Genomic DNA, 20,481 nt, shown 5'->3' on the forward strand with positions numbered 1-20,481 from the left:
GATAATTAATCAATAACTACTGCTATACTCGGGTGGGACTCCAGACAGGTACCTGCCCATCCACATCCGAGAAGGACGAAGAGAATCAGCACTAAACTCATAGCAGGACATCCAAGGAAAAACAGGGACTTTCACAAGCCTTCCAGAAAAACCTGGAGATGTTGTGGCTGCTCCACACAGCAGGCAGCAAGGGAGAAGTACAAGGTAAGGAGGGATAAAACAAAGTAACTGTAAACCAGATATTCAGAACTGAACCACAAGGGCATCTGGGCTCAGCTCTGGACAAGAACAAGGCAAGTATGGGGCCAAAAAAACCCATCCTTCCCTCCAAGGACACCCAGAAGCTCCACTGCTAAAGAGAACTTCAGTCCAGCAGAGTTTCCTACATCCTGGAGAGATATCCAGCTATTAGCAAGGGGCATTCTATGAGCAAAATAAAAACAAGAAAAATAGCAAAAACAGGAGAAAAAATTTTAAAAATCCCCAATGTGGAAAGTCAGAGAAACCAGTCTCCCTGCTCCAGCTTTGAGCAGCTGAGGAGGGTCAGGAGACGTGTCCCAGGCAGCTGAGCCCTTCCAGCTCCCAGACTGAGCTCAAGACAAACTGCTCAGTCTGACACTGACCCTTCACAGCTCCCAAAAAAAGGGGATTGCAGACCTTAAAACAGCTGGAAAAGCATCACCAAATCAAGGTTAAAGCACTTTGGTGGAGATCTCAAAAAGACATATCTGCACCAACTCCAACAAGACACAAAAGACCTCAAGTTTTGGCACCGACAGTTTCTCCCAATAGCATGTTCCTGTTTTAAACATTTTACACTAATATATTTCCTTTGAATGTTTTTCATTCTGAAAATTAATGAGTTCTGCCCTGAATCTGGTACCAAAATTGCAGGAGATGGTAAATCAAATGTCTTCCAGTTCTCAAGATCTGTGGTTACATTTCAAAACCATATAAACCACAAGGCTTATATTTTTGAGTTAGAAAAGTGCCTTTGAGGAAAACCATAAACTACTTTCTGTTCATTCTCTCCATTTCCTTTGTGCATCTGTCACTCAAACCCTGCTGTGATCACAACAAAAGCGATGCCTGGGGGCTGGTGAGGTAAGCACTGGATTTGCTGGTGAAGTTTGCAGTGGTGTCCTTGCAAAATTCTGCTGCATTATTCACCAGTGCAGCAAGAGAACCCCCCGTTCTGACTGAGCCTCCTCTTACTTGAGGAAAGGGTGACATCCAGCCCCAGAGGAGGAATTTCCCAAGGAAAAAACCTCCTCCACAAAGAGAAAAAACTTTCTCTTTGTGCCCAAAGCCATTAAATGCCTTGTAGCCCAAAGCCTGGAAGAATTACAGTCAGCAGAAGGAAAGATACTCAATGAAAAATAAGCAACCCCAAAGATGGTAGAAAAAGTGAGTGAAATGCAGGGTCAGAGCCCCCAGACTGTCACAGCTGAAAGCCATGGACAGGAAAAGTCAAGAACAAAATATTAATTATTAATAACAAATTTATGGAATCACAGAATGTCCTGAGCTGAGTGGGACCCACCAGGATCACCCAGCCCAGCCCTGTCCCTGCCCAGACCCCCCCACAACCCCACCCTGGGCATCCCTGGCAGCGCTGGCCAAAGGCTCCTGGAGCTCTGGCAGCCTCGGGGCCGTGCCCATTCCCTGGGGAGCCTGGGCAGTGCCAGCACCCTCTGGGGGAAGAGCCTTGCCCTGAGCTCCAGCCTGAGCTGCCCTGGCCCAGCCCCAGCCGTGCCCTGGCTCCTGTCCCTGAGATTGGTGCTGTCCCTCTGCTGCCCTACAATGGTTATGTTTTCTTTAGGCAGCCAGCTTGTCCCCCTGTCCTGCAAGTTAACCAAATTTTAATAAATGTTTAATGGAATATCCAACCCACCCAGTAGACAATCAGTGAATTTTTACTACTACTTATTGTTTTGTGTGCCTTCTGCCCCAGTAAATCCCAGGAATCTGTTCTCAGTGAAAACTCCTGCTTATCTCAACATGTCTTTGAGATGTATTTCTGAAAGGAAAACTAAAGTTCAAGGTGTTTCCATGTCCCCCTTAGGGCAGGTGGCCCATTTGGACTTTAAAACTCCAATACCTCAATGAAGACAATGCACAAGCTGGGGGTTTGAGTGAGCAGAGCCATTCACCCTCTCTGCTCCAGCAGCATGAGGGGCACACCCTCTCTGGGTCATTTAAATTGCAGTTGTGGACAAACAAATTGTGTGTTATGTGTGAATTAATCAAAGTCTCTTATCCAAAGCTAGTTTGTCTCAGTTTTGTTGAGAAGTGGCTGCAGCTTACAGCAGGTGTGTGCAGGTTTTGCAGAAGAACAGGCACAGAAATAGTATCACTTAATGGAGCAAATGGATACATTTTCTAGTGCCTAAATGTGAACTGCTGAGGACAAGCTCATGTAATTAAAAAGCTACAAAATTCCTCTGTAGAACCCCGATTGTGACACCTTCCAGGTGTCCATGCTGTGCCCCCTTTAATGAGCACATGTAACATAAATAAATCTTTCAGTTTATTGTCAGGAGCCAGCACTTGGTGATTGATCCCAATCCCCACTGACTGCAGTGATGGTCCCCACGAAGGACTGAAAGCAGCCAGAGGTGCCCTGCACTGCTCAGGTGGCACTGCCTGCAGGGACAGGGAATGCTGCCAGGACAGGCTGCTCCATTTCCACCACTGAATCCAACTGAGCCAAATTTACAAGAGGATCAGATGTCACAAAACTGTTTCATTTTATAAACAATGCATTGCTCTGCTTTAGCACAATTTCCAGAGCACCAAGACTCCCTTCCCATCCCAGCAACCCATTCCTTCACTGTGCTTCCCACAAAAGGCAGATATGCTTGAGAATGTCTAACTGCATTTAGCTGAGCTCTCGCAGCAAGCAAATGAATCAAGAAGATGCAGAGAGTCCTTGGTTACTTGGCCTGTGTGGCTCACTCCAGCCTTGGCTCCGTGTCCAGTTTCAGCTGCTGTTTGCTGATCCACAGAGCTTTGAACTCAGCTGCACCAAGCCCTTCCCATCTCGGGAGGGAAGGAACCACACCAGGAACCACAGCCCCGAGCTCCTCACACCACACACCTCCCTGCAATTTGAACATTAAAGACAGAGCCTTTGGGGAGGCCTGGGAGTCCAGGTTCACCAAGGGAAAGAAAGGCATTTCTTACTTGCTCCTCCAGCTCTTCATCCACACATTTGGATTCCCCTTCTGCACTAATGCAATCAGTGGGAGGATCTACATCAGACAGGAGGGGAAAATATCCCAAAAATGTGCTGAGTTCCTCACTTGCAATCACCTGACTTTGAACATCAGCTCATTTTCAATCACCAGAAACCTCGTATGAGATGAATGGTTCCACACTTCTTCATTCATCAGCCAGCTGTGACTGCTCTGTTTCTCCAGCCCTGTGACGACAGCCACCTCCTGCTCGCCTGTCCCTGCGGCCTCTCTACAGCAGATGAAGATTCCCACAGCTGGGATTGGTCTGAGCTAAAGGGCTCACATCACCTAACACATCACACTGCCACAAGCTGGCCCAGCCATCCCAACCAGTTCATGTTTTGTTCTTAGGCCAGATGGAAAAGTCAGCTTGGAGTGATTACCCCAGCCCAGTTCTCTGCCTGCATTGAGAGCAGGGGCAAAGCTTTATTCCAATCCAACTGAGATGGCTGTTCCACTCAGCAGGAAATATTTTGCTTCACTTTAGGGAGGAGATCAGTATCTAGAGGCTTATCTTTTTGTGGCTCTTTATCTTCTTCCAGACAGACTTGGTTTAACAGAAACTTCTGACTCAGTGATGCACCTTACAAGGTACCAGCCAACAATTCCTCCACAAGACTCTGCTTTGGAACTACTCTGTTAATGTGCCAACATGCAGTCATGTATCACAGAATTAGTCCCAATGAATGTGTGTTCTCTAGTGCCCTTGCATAAGCTTACACCAAGCACACAACCACAGAATGGCTGGGGCTGCATCTGGCTCTGCAGACAATACTCATCTCATGTTCCTCACTTGGTTCCCCTAGACAAAAGCCAGAATTCCTCAGGTGCCATTAGCTGAGCCCACAGTTTCCTGGGGTCACTGTGTGAAGCCATACCTTGTCTGTGCTGCTGACTACATCATTATTGAATTAGCAGAATTAGGAGCTCAAACAGAAATATGGGGGAGAATGAGGTGCACAGGCAGAACATGGAGAAACTGCCCTGCTGGAGAGGGAAAAGGGAAATGAACAGTGTATTGAAAGTAAGAGAAGTTTTTCTAGAAAAAAAGCCAGCCTTTCTCAATGGCAACAAAAATCATTCTCTAACTAAGGGCAAGTGAGATCCTTTCCATTCTGAGAAATTTGAGTTATGAAAACATAATAGGAACCCTCAGCATTTGGCTGATACATGCTTGATTTCTAAGTGAGTCAGAAGTTCACATTCTTCTACTGCAGCCTCCCAACTGAAAACAATCCCCACACTTCAAGCAAAAGAATAATAAAGCACACATATGCTTCTTATAAAACAATCCTTACAAATAACCATGCCTTTTGTTTTCCTAATGGCTAAAATTCATCATTTCCCCCCCAAAAAGCTCAGATCAAACAAAATGCGCTCTCATTAAAAGAGAAGGCTTGCTTGGCTGAGCACAACAGGCAGTGACATTGCCCTCTTATTTTCTTAGTGCTTTTTGTCAATGGAGAGCCTGGAGAGCTGCTCCCCAGGCTCTGTGGGGCAGGGCAGGCTCAGCACAGCCCCCCCTGTGCTCCAAAGAGGGGCTTTCCTCCCCCTCTCCCCACATCAGCCCCGAGAGCATCCACATTCCGCTCTCTCCCAGAGTGTGCAGACACCTGAGCAACACCAGCACCACCACCATGGAATCCCAGACTGGTTTGGGCTGAGAGGGACCTCAAAGCCCATCCCATTCCCCCCCTGCCACGGCAGGGACACCTCCCACTGTCCCAGGCTGCTCCCAGCCCTGTCCAGCCTGGCCTTGGGCACTGCCAGGGATCCAGGGGCAGCCACAGCTAGATGATATTGGCATTCACAGATTGGTTTAGGTTAGAAAGTCATTGTCTAACATAGGTGATAGGTATTGGAACATAATTGTAAACACAGTATATGTAGTTTTTAGTATAGAAGATAGCACCAGCCCGAGAGGTGGGGAGTGTGCCTTGAGCTGACCTGCTGAACAGATCTTGGCAGGCCAGACAGAAAATGTTTGAGATAAAGAAATAATAAACAGCCTTGAGAACGTGAACCAAAGACTTCTACACCTGGGCACCACACCCAGTATGGGAGCAGAGGGTGCTCTTCAGAGCTGGTGCCAACTCAACAAATAAAAATGAAACCTCACCAAGGAGTCACCCAGCTCTGAACATCCTTGCAGTGCCTGAGATGACCCAGTCTGGGCAGCAGAAACTTCCCTTGCCCAGGAGTGAAGAAGCCTGTCCCACACTGTCACCCTGAACAAGGTGTGGCATCACCTCAGACAAACAGAGGCCATTTGGGGGTGCTTTCAGTGCACCCTGGCTGGACAAGAAGTGCAGCAATCTGTACAGAAACAGCAATTCTAAAAATCACACCAACAGGTTGCTTTCTAGGCAGTTGATGAAATCCAACTTCATAAAAGCCTAAAAATGTAACAATCATAAACCTCGTGCAGGTAGTTGTCAATACTCTCACATGGTTTCCTCCTCTCTCAGAGGAGCTCTAACCTCAGTGTCAAGGGCCCTGCAGCCCCAGGATGACAATCCCTGGCACAGGGCAGTGGAGACACACCTGGGAGGGGAGATCAGCACTGCAGTCCCTCGTTCCCTTCCTATTTTACACCTCTCCCTCCACCCTCATGGCCAGGCACAGCCAGAGGGGTGGCTCAAGGCCCTGAGCTGGGTGGATCCCCATCCTGACCAAACCAGGGTTTGGACTCCTGTGTTCAAAACTGTTTAAACAAAACCCACAGTTTCATCTTCCAGTTTTTCTTTTCCTTCAAAAATTCAGCCAGGCTACCCTTACTTCCTTTAGGCACCACCTCCATGCATTTTTCCAGTGATGAAAAGAATTAGGTTTTGTTCTCATGAACCAACTGGGTGTTGAGGGAAGGGTGAGGAGCGAGTCACCACGTTCCCAGAAGGAGGACAACAATCAGTGCTGTGGAATGAGCCCCTCCTCACATCCCACTGTCCTGCCAAGCTCCTCATGCCAGGCACAGGAGGATCTGTCACAGCCAGGGTGCTAGTTAATGCCCTTGCACTGAGTTAATGGCACTTTCATAGAAATGGAAATTCACTTTAAAAACACCTAAAACAGCACTCCAGAAAACTAACCATTTCTTCTTTCAAACTTATCAACCCTGCAAAGGGGAAGAAAACTGATATTGTCCAGGATAAAAGGGGAAACTTCTTAATTATGTAAGAGACTGAGACTGCCAGGAACAGCAGCAGCCCCAGAGGACTCAAGCACAGGATGGGAAAGAATCATCAGATCCAGAGTACTATCATAGAGCTAAAATTATATCTATTTTTTTGCCTCCAGACGTCTCTGGAAATCCCCATGTTCTAAACCTAACAGCCTTTAACTGTGCATCCTAAGTAGTTTTAGATGAAAAAACCCACCTGGTAATTCTAAAAAGCTGTACTACATATTTTGAAGCCATCCAACTTTCTTTTGAGAACAGTAACAATAGTTTGATTCTTGCATAAAATACTTTCCCAGCTTTTCTTCTGCCAGTTCCTCCCCTGAGCACATTTCAGCAGCAGCACATTGCTGAATGGGGCAGGGCCCCTCCCTTTCCCAGGTCAGTGGTCCTGAGCCAGTCAGGCCTGGGCAGAACCAGAGTGCTGGGCAGTGCTGGGAGGAGCTATCAGCCCTGCAAGTGTTCAGAAAAGGTGAAGATGTGGCACCTAGGGACATGGTGACATGTTTACTCAGGTAAACAAGGTGGAGGAGACCCATCTGTCCAGGCTGAGCCCAGCCCTCCAGAGGCAGAGGGAAATTGCTGCTTTGCTTATGTTGAATAAAACAGTGGTTAAACCCCCAAGTTAAAAGAATTTCTCCTTCTTCCTCTGGATATTTCTTCCTCCTACATCTCAGAATGGTAGATTAAAACTCCATCTCTGGTAGAATCCCAGCCTAGTTTGTTGGAAGGGCCCTTAAAGATCATCTCATTCCAACTCTGCTGCCATGGGAAGGGACACTGCCACTAGACCAGCAGTGACACTCAGCATTATCAGAACCTTCAAACAATGCATTCTTCATCCCTATTTCTGCTGCAGCTTTTGAAAATCCCCACCCTGAGGTGCCAGCAACAGTTCCAATCATTCCCAAATCCCAAATCTGCTCTGTCCACACACAAAGCTCTCCAGGTCACCCTGAAGTGATTGCAGAACAGCTTTTCCCAGGGCTGGCTGGCTCAAGCCACTTGTCCAGGACACGCTGCAGACGTTGCACAAGGCTCAGGCAGAACCTTGCCCAGTCCCTCACACCACACTCCCACTGACTGCAGAGCTGCCTCCGAGCCCTTCCAATGCTCCTAGCACCAAATCCACTGCCAAAGAAAAGATCTCACTGCTACTTAAGACAAAAGTAGTGATGGCTGTTGCCTTACAAAATTTATAGCTGCACCTCCTAGATAAAATTTTTTAAAAAGTATTTTTGAGAGGTCCTGCACGTTAAAATCATAGCTCTGGGGAGGCTAAGTGGAAAAGCCAGGATACCTGTCAGCTCAGCACCAATGTGTTTGAAGGGATTTGGTGGTTTCCATGGTGATGGGGAGGGTAAGGGGCTGCCTGGTTCCAGCTCTGACTGACGCACATCTCAAACAATCGCTCTCTTCCTGTTCATATGGCACAAGAAAAACAGGATGCTGAGAGGTGTTTATCTGAGAGAGCGAGATAAGCAAGCGCACTGAGAGTTCTCAAAGTATAGGAGTTCACCAAGGAGATGTTATAGACTTTCTGTAAAAAAAAAATCCCACTGCTGCCGTGCTGAACGTGATTAAATTATGCATGGAAAAGTCCTTTCCCTTGGAAGCCGCAGGAAACCGTGCAGAGCTGGGATATGAGCCCTGAATACCAATGGAAAGTCTCTTTAGTGTGTGGTACCGAGTTACAGAACTGAATGAAAGCAGAGAGCCAGCTCAGTGTGTGATATCTGCCACCCCAAGCCCTGCCTGGGGCCCGCTGGGGGGGTGTACAGAGGGTTGGGGGCTGCACAGGGAGCTCAGGCTGCTCTCGAGGGCTCTGTGCCCATGAGCACCAGTTCACAGGCACCTCTCAGGCCTCCCACCCTACCTGAGGCACTTTGCAGCATTTTAAATGAACCTCAGTGCCTCAGAGGGAATCTGCCCACTTTTTATCCCAGCTTCATCAGTGACAGAACCTGCAAACCATACAGTCAATAATTACCTGCTCTCTAATCGCCACGAGCTGGTACAGCCCAGCAGCACTCTGGGGTTTAGAGCTGAAAATCTCACATCCAAAAAGCACAGCAGCATTGTCGAGGGGTGGTTCTGGAGCAGGGGAAGGCACCTTCACACCCCTGTCACACGTGGGACAGGCAATACCCCTGTCCAGAGGCTGGGCAAGCCATGGCATGAAACCAGGGCCTGGCTGGACATGCTGAACTGACCTGGGGTCACAGTGGCTTTAATGCATCTCCCATGTTGATTTACAGAATCACAGAACCTCCTGAACTGGAAGTGACTCACAAGGACCATGCAGTCCGACACCGGAATTCCAGCTGTACCCATCCCACCAATGTGGCTACCAAAACCATCCCATCATAGCCAGGAATTGTTACAGCTCCGTTCTCTAAGAACAGGCCTGCTTCCCAAAACCCTGTAAGACACAACAGCTGTGCTTTGCCACCTGTGCCATCTACACTGGAGGACACAGGGTAGGACACATCTGCATCAGAAAGTGGACTTCTGCTTTATGCAAATTTTGTTTTCCCAGTCATTGCACATATTTAAGACAGTATCAAAGGAACAAAATGGGAACCCAATCATTGTCTCTGGCTTGGCTGGCTTACAGATCAACTCCCAGCCTTTAATTCTAGGAAGTGAGTGACCACGGAGCCCCCTGGCAGCCAAGGGCCCCCCTTTTTTCCATCTGACTTGCTGTTTGTCTTGGAAGTAGCCAGGTTAAGGCTGTCCCATTCAGCCTGCAGTGGAATGTGGGGCAGATGGAAAGAGGAAAAGACAGACAGAAAGACACTGCAAAGGCTGAGACAAAGCCTGGTGGTGGGACGAAAGAGCGTGGAACGAAGGCAGGGCCCAGCCAAGCCAAACAAAGTTTTCCTTGAGTGATTACATCTGCCGGAGAGTCCCCAGCTTGCACTCTCCTTGCTGAGAAATTCTTTTAATTGTGTCTAGGACATTTTAAAAATCCCAAGAAAAGCTCCTCTGTAATTGTTGGAGCTCTGAACTGTGTGAACTTTTGTCGTGCTGAATCGCTGCAAACCTCTGCCACTGAAGCAGGGCTTTGCTGAGGGAGAGCCCTGGGGAGGGAAAACTGGTAATAAATCTGCATTTCTTTTTTCCCAAGTAAAAACAAACAATTTAGACAAATTCTTCTCCCTCCCAATGTCTGTATAGCTCAGTGCAAAGTGCATCCAGCAGAAAATGAAAAGAGATCCGTTCTCAGATTAGCCAAAATTAAGGTTAAATGAGCGATGTGTAGAGCCAAAGCCTACAGCTCTGTGAAATGGGCACCTCCCAGGGGGCCAGCAGGGATGCTGGATCTTCCACAGCCACCAGAGCCACTCAGTGCTGGGAGAGGGAGGAGGGGAACAGTGGGGCAGGAGTGCATGGCCAGCACCTGCACCACACAGCACCACAAGGTGCCACAGGCGAGTCCTGGCAGATATGAAAATCAGTAGTTGTGACCAGAAAGACAGAGAAATATTAAGTAATATTCAGGGGCTGTGATCTTGCCTTGACCGGACACACTTCAGGTGTTGCCTGAATGCCACTGCCCCGGGCTTCACATCGTGGGTCCAAATCCCTTGTCTGTGGCAAACCTCCCTCATCTTCAGGCTTATTTTCACAGCATTCACTTCCCTCCACCCCTCACTGTGACAACCAGAAATGCCAGAGTGTTGACAGACTCCAAGCACCTCATTTATCTCCTTGAGAACCCACACATCTGCCTGCATGCTCAGGTAACTGGGTATTTGTGTTTGCCACATGTGAGGGTCAATCACTGGAGGACACCACAAAGGCAAGGCTCAATGTCAAAGATCACATCAAAAATAACAAGGTGGGTGAGCTGGCCACAGTCTCACAGCTCACCGTGCCACAGGGTGGGGTACCCCGCTAAGGAGGGAACACCAACACATCTGTGCCCCTAAAACAGGCACCCAAAGGTGGGCTTGGTGTCTGCACTTTTCCTCAAGCACTCTCAATAAATACCTGGCTGTATCGCATCACCTGGCTGGTGCCAAGATATTCTACTGAGGACATGAGCTGTCCAAAGGCAAAGCCAGTTGTTGTGATTAGAATCACAGAATGTCCTGAGCTGGGAGGGACCCACAGGGATCACCCAGCCCAGCCCTGTCCCTGCCCAGACCCCCCACCAACCCCACCCTGGGCATCCCTGGCAGCGCTGGCCAAAGGCTCCTGGAGCTCTGGCAGCCTCGGGGCCGTGCCCATTCCCTGGGGAGCCTGGGCAGTGCCAGCACCCTCTGGGGGAAGAGCCTTGCCCTGAGCTCCAGCCTGAGCTGCCCTGGCTCCTGTCCCTGTCCCCAAGCAGAGATGGGAGCTGCCCCTCTGCTTCACCTCCACAGAAAATGACCTTGGCCAAAACACAGATCTGCTCTTGCTGGGCCAAGGAATTGGCCCAACTCAGTGAAGGCTCCAAGGTACCAGCACAGGAGCAAAGAGGTGACTCATGTGCCAGGACTGGGTGCAAAGGCATGAGAGAGAAGGGCAGGAGCAAGACCTTTCTCTTGCAGCTGTGATTCAGCTGTTTGATCAGTCAGCACTTCCACTTGCTCCACTCTGCCAGAACACACACCTTTCCTTATCACACAGAACTCACAGCACTGACTGCACATCAGGCAGTCACAGCTATCCTTCAGTGAATTGCAGGGTTTATGTGCTCTGCCATGCAGAAGACAAGACTCCAGCTGAAGGCAGAGTCACACAGCAGCCCCAGCACAGGATTTCTCAGCTTGCTGCTCATGGAGGTGGGGTGTGAGCTGATCAGCACACTGAGTCCCTGGAGTCACCAGCACTGCCAAAGGATGTCAGTGCACAGGTGGATGTCAGCATCATCCAGATTTGTTTTTTAAACAGCATGCCTTATAGAAACTTTAATTTTCCAACAGAATTTATCCTTACAATAGGCAGCCTTTCCAGCAGAACCACCTCCTCTGCTCCCAGATCCTGCATTTCAGAAAGCACAGCACAGCCAGGATCATGCCATGAGGAAACTCCAGCTCAGTGTCTGTTGAACAACATCTCAACAAGGCTGAAGGAAGTCTCAATGGAGAGAAACACCAGATGTGGGTGAAGGAAGGGAGACAGACCAGGTGACAGCTCAAAGACACAGAGCCTGATCAGGACTATGAGCAAAGGGACCAGTGTCTCTTTAGGCCCCAGGTACAGGGAGCAGTTTGAGAGCCAAGGAGCACCATTTGAGAACATCCACTGCAATAATCCCAGTCCTCAGAACTATGGAGGGTTCCCTGAAAACCTCTAGTTTGCTGGGGAGGAGGTTGGGATTTTATTTTGTGCTTGTTTGCCTCTTGTTTTTGTCCTGGTAGATAACGCTCATTTCCAGCAACTGTTGACCAAAGTGGAAAAGGAGGATTTAACAATAAAGTGCAAGAGTCCATCACAAGTTATGGCAACCCATGTGCTCTTATGAAACAATAACACACCAACATAAAATAAATCAGTGCCTTTTAATTTAACAATGTAAATTACCCTCCCACCTGCTGTGACTCTCCATAAGGAGAAAAAGCTGGCAGTGTATTTACCAAGCTGTCTATCCCAGTCCCATTCTGCACTGGCCTCCTGCCCTGGGGTTAGACTGTAGGACTCTGTCATCTCTTGCACTCGTATGACCTAAGAAAGGGAATGTGGCCTTTTTCCCACAAGCCCAGAGTGAGAACATCATAAAAGCTGAACTTTAGCCCCCTTTTTGGGCAGGCAGCACAATAGCAAGGAGGATGCTGTTACTCCCCAGAGGCTCTGCTGCTGAAAAACATCACCAAGCTCAAGTAAAAGGTCAGTAGTTAGGATTGCATCTCTTGTTTTCTTCAGTTTTCCTCCTCCGTCAAAGGCAGTTCAACATTCTTTGCACACCCCCCTCCCTCCTTCTGAGAAATGCAGGAAGGAAGTGCTTGCAAAATAGTTTAATTTAAAAGAAGGCACAATCACACACAGCAAACCCTGCTGCAGCCTCTGAGCAGGACGTGTCCGCTGCTCCCCGTTCCCAGTGCAGCACAAACGAGTCCCTCCCTGCCCACACACCCGGGCAGGGCTGTGCTCCAGCACCTGGGCTGGAGAGCTGCAGGCAGCCCCTGCTCCCCCAGGGCACGCAGCACATCTGCCCAGGAGCCAGGGCTGTGCAGCAGGACGGGAAGGATGCAGGGAGCCCTGCAGCCCGCCAGGCACTGCACCAGAGCAGCAGCACCGCAGTCCTGGGCTGCAGGACAGTGTCACCTCCCGTCTCCCTCATCACTAGTGCTTGTTTGATTTCACTGGATGTTCTTCCACCAAGGCTTGTTACCTGAACCTTGCTAGGGTTTGGGAAGGTATTTGGGACAGTTGGATTTAACTTGACCCTTTTCTTCACTAGATTTATGTGGAAGAACCAGAGTGGGTGGAAGCAGCTGTTATACTCCATGCCTTTTTGCAAAAAGGAATGTAGAGACCAGCAGGCAATTCCTGGAAAACTCTTTCATTATCCATCGGTTTCTGCTGTATGACCACATATCCAATCTAAACATGCTTCTTCCCAGGTACACGGTGTTTTTGTATCCCTGAGCAAACAGCACTTACAATCACAAGCTTATTTCTTTGTCTTTTCCAAGACTCTGGCAGTCCCAAGACTTCCCTTGAGCCATGAACTACAACAGCCACATGTCAGGACAGGCTGGCAGTCAGGACAGGCTGCCTGCTCTCCCTTCTTTGAGAATTCCCAGTCCTTCCAGCCCAGTGTCCTGACACAACCTCCTCAGGGCCTGTTCCAGGGTACCACATTCCCCTCATTGCTCGTGGGTTCATCTCCAGCTGGCATGCTTGGACTTCATGGGACACTGCCAACAAATCACAGTCCTGTCTCTTCTTTAACCCCTTGCTGTCACAGGGCATCATTAGGTTAATGAAATAACCATTAACCCATTTCATTAGGTTAATGAAATAATGATGAGATCAATGCATGAAGGACCTGAGCAGAATCACACCCATGACCACTCGAGTGGTGCCTCCTTCCAAACAGGATGTCCAGGACAAGCAAACACACAATCAGTTATTTTCTAGAAGGAAATTTTAAAATGCTGCATGCTATTAATGTGAGCACTTTGCTGTGTGCAGTCACACAGCTTCACAAAGGGGAAGATTAATGCTCTCCCAGACAGGGAAATGAGAGTCCCAAATGCCACCAGCAGCCTGGGGACTGGGGTCTGCAGCAGGACCTGAAACCAGGTTGCTGAGTTTGGTTTTTTTTTACTTTAAAGTTGACAGCTTCAACTTTCAGCATCTACACCCAGCACTGCGCATGGGGAAACCTGCTGTTCTCTAGCTCTAGGCCAGATGGGTCAATTTTTTGGGTTAATGTTTACATAACCATGCAGCCAGGGCTGCTGTTTATTATCCATCCCATCCCCAGGAACTTCTTACCTTCTTTTCTTTTTCACTTACTGTTGCTTATGTGCATTTCTGATAGATTTAAAAATAAGTGTTAGCACTGCACATTTAAAATATGCAGTGCTAACCCTTTAAAATAAGGGTTCCATAATCCTACATTCTTTATAGACCTTAAATAAAAAATTATTTCTGTCCCTGCAGAGTATTGTAAAAGCACTTAAGGAGATTACTGCCCACCCCATGCCCGCTGCAAGCCCAGACAAAGGACAATAAAAATGTGAAACAGATGAATGAAAGAACCCCAGAAATGTACATTTGGCTGGGAAGAGGAGGTGCCCCTGCACATAGTCAGCACAGAGCCTGACCACTCCTACAGTGAAAAAAAATTTTCTAATATCTAATCTGAACCTTCCCTGTTTCAACTAAGGCCGTTTCCTTTTGGCTTGTCCCCTGGCACAGGGCAAAAGAGACCAAACCACAACCTCACTACAACCCCCCTTCAGGTACTTTTAGGGAGAAATTCCCAGCTCAAGTTTGTGAGGATACCAAAGCCATACTGAAAAATATAAACCCAAATACCTGGTTTAATGAATGGTTAAAAACAGGTTACAGAGCAGATAGATCTGGAAATATGACCCAAATATTGTAATGCAGCACTTAAACAAAAGCAGTGATACAGGGAAGATCCCAGTTCAGTTCTGAGCCTCTTCTTGGAGAGAATCCTATTCAGCAAAGGTGATCCAGTCAAAGGTGAGGCCCCCACCTGACTTAAGGAAGGTTCCTCCTTCCTTAAGGCACCACAGATGGCTTTGCCTCAGCACTGCCCTGAAGAGCTGACAGAAAGCTCTGCCTCATCCCAGCACCCACAGGGACCCACACATCAGCCAGGGTGCTCTGCACCCCCAAGCATCCCCAGCACCTCCTTGGCCCCACACCTGCCAGCACAGCAGCTCCTCAGCAAACATCACCCTTTGCCTCCCTTCATCCCTTTCTAATGTGCTGAGGTGCTTCTTTGAAGGGGAACTTTGATTATTAAGATACTTAGTGATGAAAGGAAGGGCAGCCAGTGTGCAGTGCCTGCTGCCAGGCCCAGCCTCAGAGGAGCTGGCTGGTGCTGGGCTGCAGGGCTGTGTCCCAGGCTTGTCCCCAGGCTGTGTCCCAGTCCATGTCCCCAGTCTGTGTCCCCAGGCTGTGTCCCAGGCTCTGCCCCCAGGCTGTGCCCCGCGGCTCTGCCCCCAGGCTCTGCCCCCAGGCTCTGCCCCCAGGCTCTGCCCCCAGGCTCTGCCCCCAGGCTCTGCCCCCAGGCTCTGCCCCCAGGCTCTGCCCCCAGGCTCTGCCCCCAGGCTCTGCCCCCAGGCTCTGCCCCCAGGCTCTGCCCCCAGGCTCTGCCCCCAGGCTCTGCCCCCAGGCTCTGCCCCCAGGCTCTGCCCCCAGGCTCTGCCCCCAGGCTCTGCCCCCAGGCTCTGCCCCCAGGCTCTGCCCCCAGGCTGTGTCCCCAGGCTGTGTCCCCAGGCTCTGCCCCCAGGCTCTGGTCCCAAGCTGTGTCCCCAGGCTATCTCCCATGCTGTGTCCCCAGGCTCTGCTCCCAAGCTGTGTCCCCAGGCTCTGCCCCCAGGCTCTGCTCCCAAGCTGTGTCCCCAGGCTGTCTCCCAGGCTGTGTCCCCAGGCTCTGCTCCCGGTGTTTGTCCCAGCTGGGTGTTTTCCCCCTGCACTGGCGATTGTTTGGCCGGCTGGTGATGGATGGAGGAGAGGGCTGTGTCTGGAGCACTCCCGAGCCCTCAGGAAGCTCAGGGGGCCTTTGCCAGTACTTCCTTCCTGCATGTAAGGGGAGGACAGAATGGGAAAAACCTTGGCTGTCTCTCACCCTGAGAAAAGGTCTCCCCTTCCAGCTGGATTACAGTAACAGTATTTTAATCTTTCACAAGATTATAATATCCTTCCTCTCTAAGTATAGCTCCAGTGGCAACTTAGAGAATGAAATGAACCAACAATGTAAAACTCAATAGGTGGTGCTGGAAGCTGAACAAATGGAGGTCCAGACTGGAAGATCCCTATCCTCAGTCAGGATATAAATCACCAGCAATCACACCTGTCTAACCCAGGACTTGACTCCAACAGCAACCAGGACTAAGCACTTCAACAGGAGGTGTAAAATGTACCTAAGTGATACACTGAAAATTAGTCCCTCTGGACAGATTCATTCCTGTTTTAGAGAGTGGATCTAAACTCAAACCACTACAGTTATTACACCTACAAAAAAGAAAGCTGCAATGAGCAATCTATGAATATTCTGACCAGACATTTCTCACCAGCACCCAGGATATGTTATAGAGACTTGAATGTCTTTTTCCCCAAACCCAGCCTCTAGGTCCTTCTGTGGATGATTCATGAATCTCCATGACATCCTGATGTGTCATCATCACCTGTTCACAGTAATAAAAGTACATGCTGAGTATTAGAGAGTAGGTATTTCATACTACCACAGGAATTTTTCTAAAATTTTCCCTTTTTGAGCCCCAGATTCAAACTCATGGACAATGGTGAGGGCTTTAGTGTAGGCAGATGTTCAAAACCAAAATTGCTCTGCCCCAGTCATGTGGCCTGAGACAGCCAGAGCAGGGCACATGGGTGGTGGCTCTGAGGACCCCTCTCCCTGCAGGCCCAGCAAGGGGAGATCCCAGCAATCCCCTCATTTGTCTGGGCAAGTTTGCCCAAGCGAGTCTGTAAAAGCAAGAAAGAAATTCTCAGGACTCAACAACAAAAGAAAACTCCCCCAACCTGTGAGCAGACAGCTCTCCTAACAGCCTCTATTTCTGACAAAGGCCTCAGACAAAAAGACCTCACCCACGAACAAAGAGTGGGGAACAATGGGAACTGTCAAAAAATAGCCCTCACGTCAGAGCTAAGAATGCCCCTTGACACTTCCAAAAAAGCCCAGGCTGAGCAGAGCCTGGGAGGCCGCAGGCACAGCCCCTGGCATCCACCTCTCCCAGCACAAACTGCCAGCAGCACCCGGCGAGGCTGAGCTCCCACAGCCAAAGGTGGGGATGAAAGAAGAGAGCAAATTTATGGCAGGTCTGAGCCAGAAGTAACAAACTCCTGTCTATCCAATCTCTCCAGCAGGGACCCTGACCCTTGGACCTGATGGGACATACCTGACAATGGTGTGTGCACATCTTCCCTTACTGCAAAGGGTAACCAATTACCAATGCAATTAATGAGAAAACTAAGTAATGGCAAATAGCAGAATGAGTTGTCTAACACAGTAATAAAACCCCTGTGCTCTTCTGAACTGGTGAGAACTTCCAGAAAAAAAATTGCTAGAAAAGTTTTCAACCTGGACTAGAATTCTAAGAATGCTGGTACCCAGATATGGACAGGAAACCTCAAAGATCCAATAATCTTTGTGGCATGCAATTTGGCATTGATTCACATGTTTTGCTTTATTTGTGACTCAGCATTCTTCTCCAATAGCAGTAAGAAAATAAATGGAAAGCAAATCATGCTGAATGAAAACTCACCCGTGGGCTGATCACTTGAGTAACTGTCCTGATTCATCCTCCCAAAGGCAGCACCAGGTCAGGATGCTGAGGTTGGAGCACTAAACTCAGAGATGCAGGCCAAGCTCTTGTTTCTGGAAAGAGAATGTAGAGTTACTGTCAAACTGTAGGAGCTTCACCCTGTGTGAGAAAGAGAGTATCTTGTGTGTGGTCTGTTGTCCTTGAATTTAGCAGGAGAGGGGAGAACCTACATGCATGTGCAGCTTGGTGTGGGAGCCATAGGAGCCTGAAGATCAGAGAATGCATTGGGAAACTGAATGGAGTCAACCAAGAAGCCCTGGAAAGTGGCATCTGAGAGCCCATGGAAGGTAAAACAACATGTTAAAAACACAGCTGGGTTCCTGGAATAAGCTGAGTTCCAGATTTGAACTGCACAAACAGGAGTCCCTAATGTCTTCACTTGAGTAGCCAAACAAAACTCCTGCACAGGATGAAGAGTTGGACTCGATGATCCTGAGGTCCTTTCCAACTCAGCAGATCCTATGATTCCTTTCAAACCCCAGACCTACCTAACCCCAATCCAGACTAACAGGCCACGTAAAAATGTGTTTTTGCCACAGCTACACAGCTCCTCCTCTTTGTTTGCTTGCCCTTCCACTCATCATCATATCTTGACTGTGGTAGAGTTGGGAACAGAACCCCTGTCTCCCAAATCCCAGTCCAGTGCCTTAACCACCACATCCTTCCTGCTGAATCACACTGCAGGATTGTTTACCAGGAAGGAAATTCCCCCTCGAGAGCACTCACTCTGAGTGTGCTGGTGGAACACAAATGCTTAGAAAAACACAAACAGAGAGGCAATAACAACAAGTGATTGAAGTCCCTGTGCTGGCTGGAGGCACAGCAGCACCTTGGGTTTGTTGTGGAGCAGTGGAAGCCAGGCCCCTGGGAGCAGGACATAACACAGACCAAGCAGTGCATCCAGATGCCTCCCAGGAACAGCCTCCTGCTCTCCACAGATCATCTGTGACTCTGGAAGTCTCTTCCCCACATCTAGCATAAGGTGTATGCTGCTCAGGGCCATTCAAAAGGTTTGGATTCTCAGCAGGCAGTGGGAGTCACCTTTGGGAGGAAACCTGCCAAGTGCAAGCAGCTGTGGATATGATCCAGAGGGTCAGAATTAACCTCAACACGTTGTGCAAGCAAAGGGCCCCGCTTTCTTTGAGGTCTTTAGCTCAAAAAAAAAAAAAAAACCCAAAAAAAAACCAAACCCAAAAAAAACAACAACAAAAAAACCAAACCCAGGGCTGTAATTCATCCATGATCTGTCAAAAAACGCAAACCCACTGAAATGGCAGATTCATGGTCAAGGACTCTGAAGAATTTGGCTCTGCTCAGCAGTTGGGCAAAGGGGAAGAATTTCCCCATTCACAAGCAGTGGCTTTCCAGGTTGTGTCCCACGGGACCCCACCACAGTAACCAACAAACACAGGCTTGGGCAGATGGCAGAGCTTGGACTGGATCTCAGGACACTCTCTTCAAAAATCACTGTATGGGAATCCCAGCAAGACCTGAGGACTCCTGGGGGACAGGGAACCAAAGCCTCCCTCTTAGCAGCATCCTGGGGTCACACCCAGATCTAGAGCAGCTCTAACAAGCCCCAAGATGGGGCTTCTACTACAGTAAAAGTTTCTCACCAGAAGACACTTCGAGACACTTTAATTCCTTTGAACAGTAAAAAAAAGTCACAATTTCTCCTTGGGGCTTCTTTTGACCTTGACATGACCTGAAATCCCTCAAGCCTTGCTTTTTCATATCCTGTGAGAGCAATTCAGGAATTAACATGAAATGTAATTCCATTGTTCTCCATTCAAAAGGCTATTCTCTCATTCCTTGCCTGCTATTTTTGGGGTCAAGATCCAGTTTGTAGCTTTTTCCATTAGGTCTTCTCCCTGTCCAGAGGGAGAAGATAACTGCATGTGCTGTCCTGCAGGATGCTGTGATCAGTGTGGAGGGGTGGGTGATGACCACAAGAAGACAATGGCTGATATGAGTGTCTCCTGCTTGGTTCAAACAATTCCATGTATGGAAGCCCAGCATGGAGCAGCCAAAGGAAAAGGCTTCTGCAAAGAGCTGCCAGGTTGCTTCTCCAAGCACTGCTGGCTTTTCTCCAGAGCAGGTGTGGTCACTGTCGAGCCTTGATTGTGAGCTCAAGCTCATGGCTGGTGCCATGCGGGAATGCTTTGGTTTGTATTCCAGCCAGAAGAGCTAAGGGTGCACACAGACAGCCTGACACCGTGCTGAGGCAGGAGGATGGATGGATGGATGGATGGATGGATGGATGGATGGATGGATGATGGATGGATGGATGGATGGATGGAGGGATGGATGGATGGATGGATGGACGGACAGTCTGATACCTGCCCTGCCTGTAGCTCACACCTGCCCCAGGGGCAAATCAACCCCCAGGTGGATGGGGATGGTGTGAACAGAGCTCCCATTCTGCTTTCTCAGTAACAGCTGCGGCCACAGCCACTGCCAGACAGGGAACTGTGGGCCACTGGTTTCCTTCTGAATGATTTCAGTTGAAGCAGGGCCATTGCTGGGCTGGAGTGAACAAGGTGCTCCTGACCCGTGCTGGGAAAAGCAGAAAGTCTCCCTCCTGACAGTCTGTTAACTCTCCATGGGATCAGCTCTGGGTTGGTATCTCAAGCTCTGCCTGAGCTGGTGCTTCCCTTAATGCTTAGAAATGTGGTGAAGGGACCGTATAAAAAATCTTATCTCTTCACAGAAAATGTCCGCAAAACAAAAAAGGAGGTTTCTATTCTGCCTGGGTATGGAAAAGATTTGAAAATGTGAAGTGAGAGTAACTGAGTAACTTAAATCTTTAGAAACAAGAAAACAAACACTGCAAAGCAGTACTTATTTGTAGGCGTCTTCATACAGGGATTTTGAAGACTATTTCACATTTTTACAACCTTCCTTTTATTGCCTTGGTGTCACAGAACATACAGGCACACACATCTAAAAAAGGTATCACAGAATCACAGAATGTCCTGAGCTGGAAGGGATCCACCAGGATCACCCAGCCCAGCCCCTGTCCCTGCCCAGACCCCCCAGCAACCCCACCCTGGGCATCCCTGGCAGCGCTGGCCAAAGGCTC

The 20,481-nt window shown here is 48.9% G+C and overlaps 1 protein-coding gene across 16 annotated transcripts in view; it reads right to left on the reverse strand.

Moving 5' to 3' along the window:
• Positions 1-20,481, reverse strand: part of EXD3 (exonuclease 3'-5' domain containing 3) — a 249,306-nt gene that overhangs the window by 178,124 nt on the left and 50,701 nt on the right. For 13 of the 16 annotated variants that reach the window (XM_039719848.1, XM_039719844.1, XM_039719846.1 and 10 more), the window contains one exon: positions 17,340-17,452. In XM_039719848.1, coding sequence (XP_039575782.1) covers positions 17,340-17,376 — 37 coding nt within the window. In that variant the 5' untranslated portion in view covers positions 17,377-17,452. Of the gene's footprint in view, positions 1-16,127; positions 16,242-17,339; positions 17,453-20,481 lie in introns of all 16 variants that reach the window. The other 3 variants (XM_039719853.1, XM_039719852.1, XM_039719854.1) reach the window with 1 other exon arrangement.

The sequence above is a fragment of the Passer montanus genome, unplaced genomic scaffold (genome assembly GCF_014805655.1).
Source record: "Passer montanus isolate IOZ18808 unplaced genomic scaffold, ASM1480565v1 scaffold43, whole genome shotgun sequence".
NCBI classification, from domain to species: domain Eukaryota; kingdom Metazoa; phylum Chordata; class Aves; order Passeriformes; family Passeridae; genus Passer; species Passer montanus.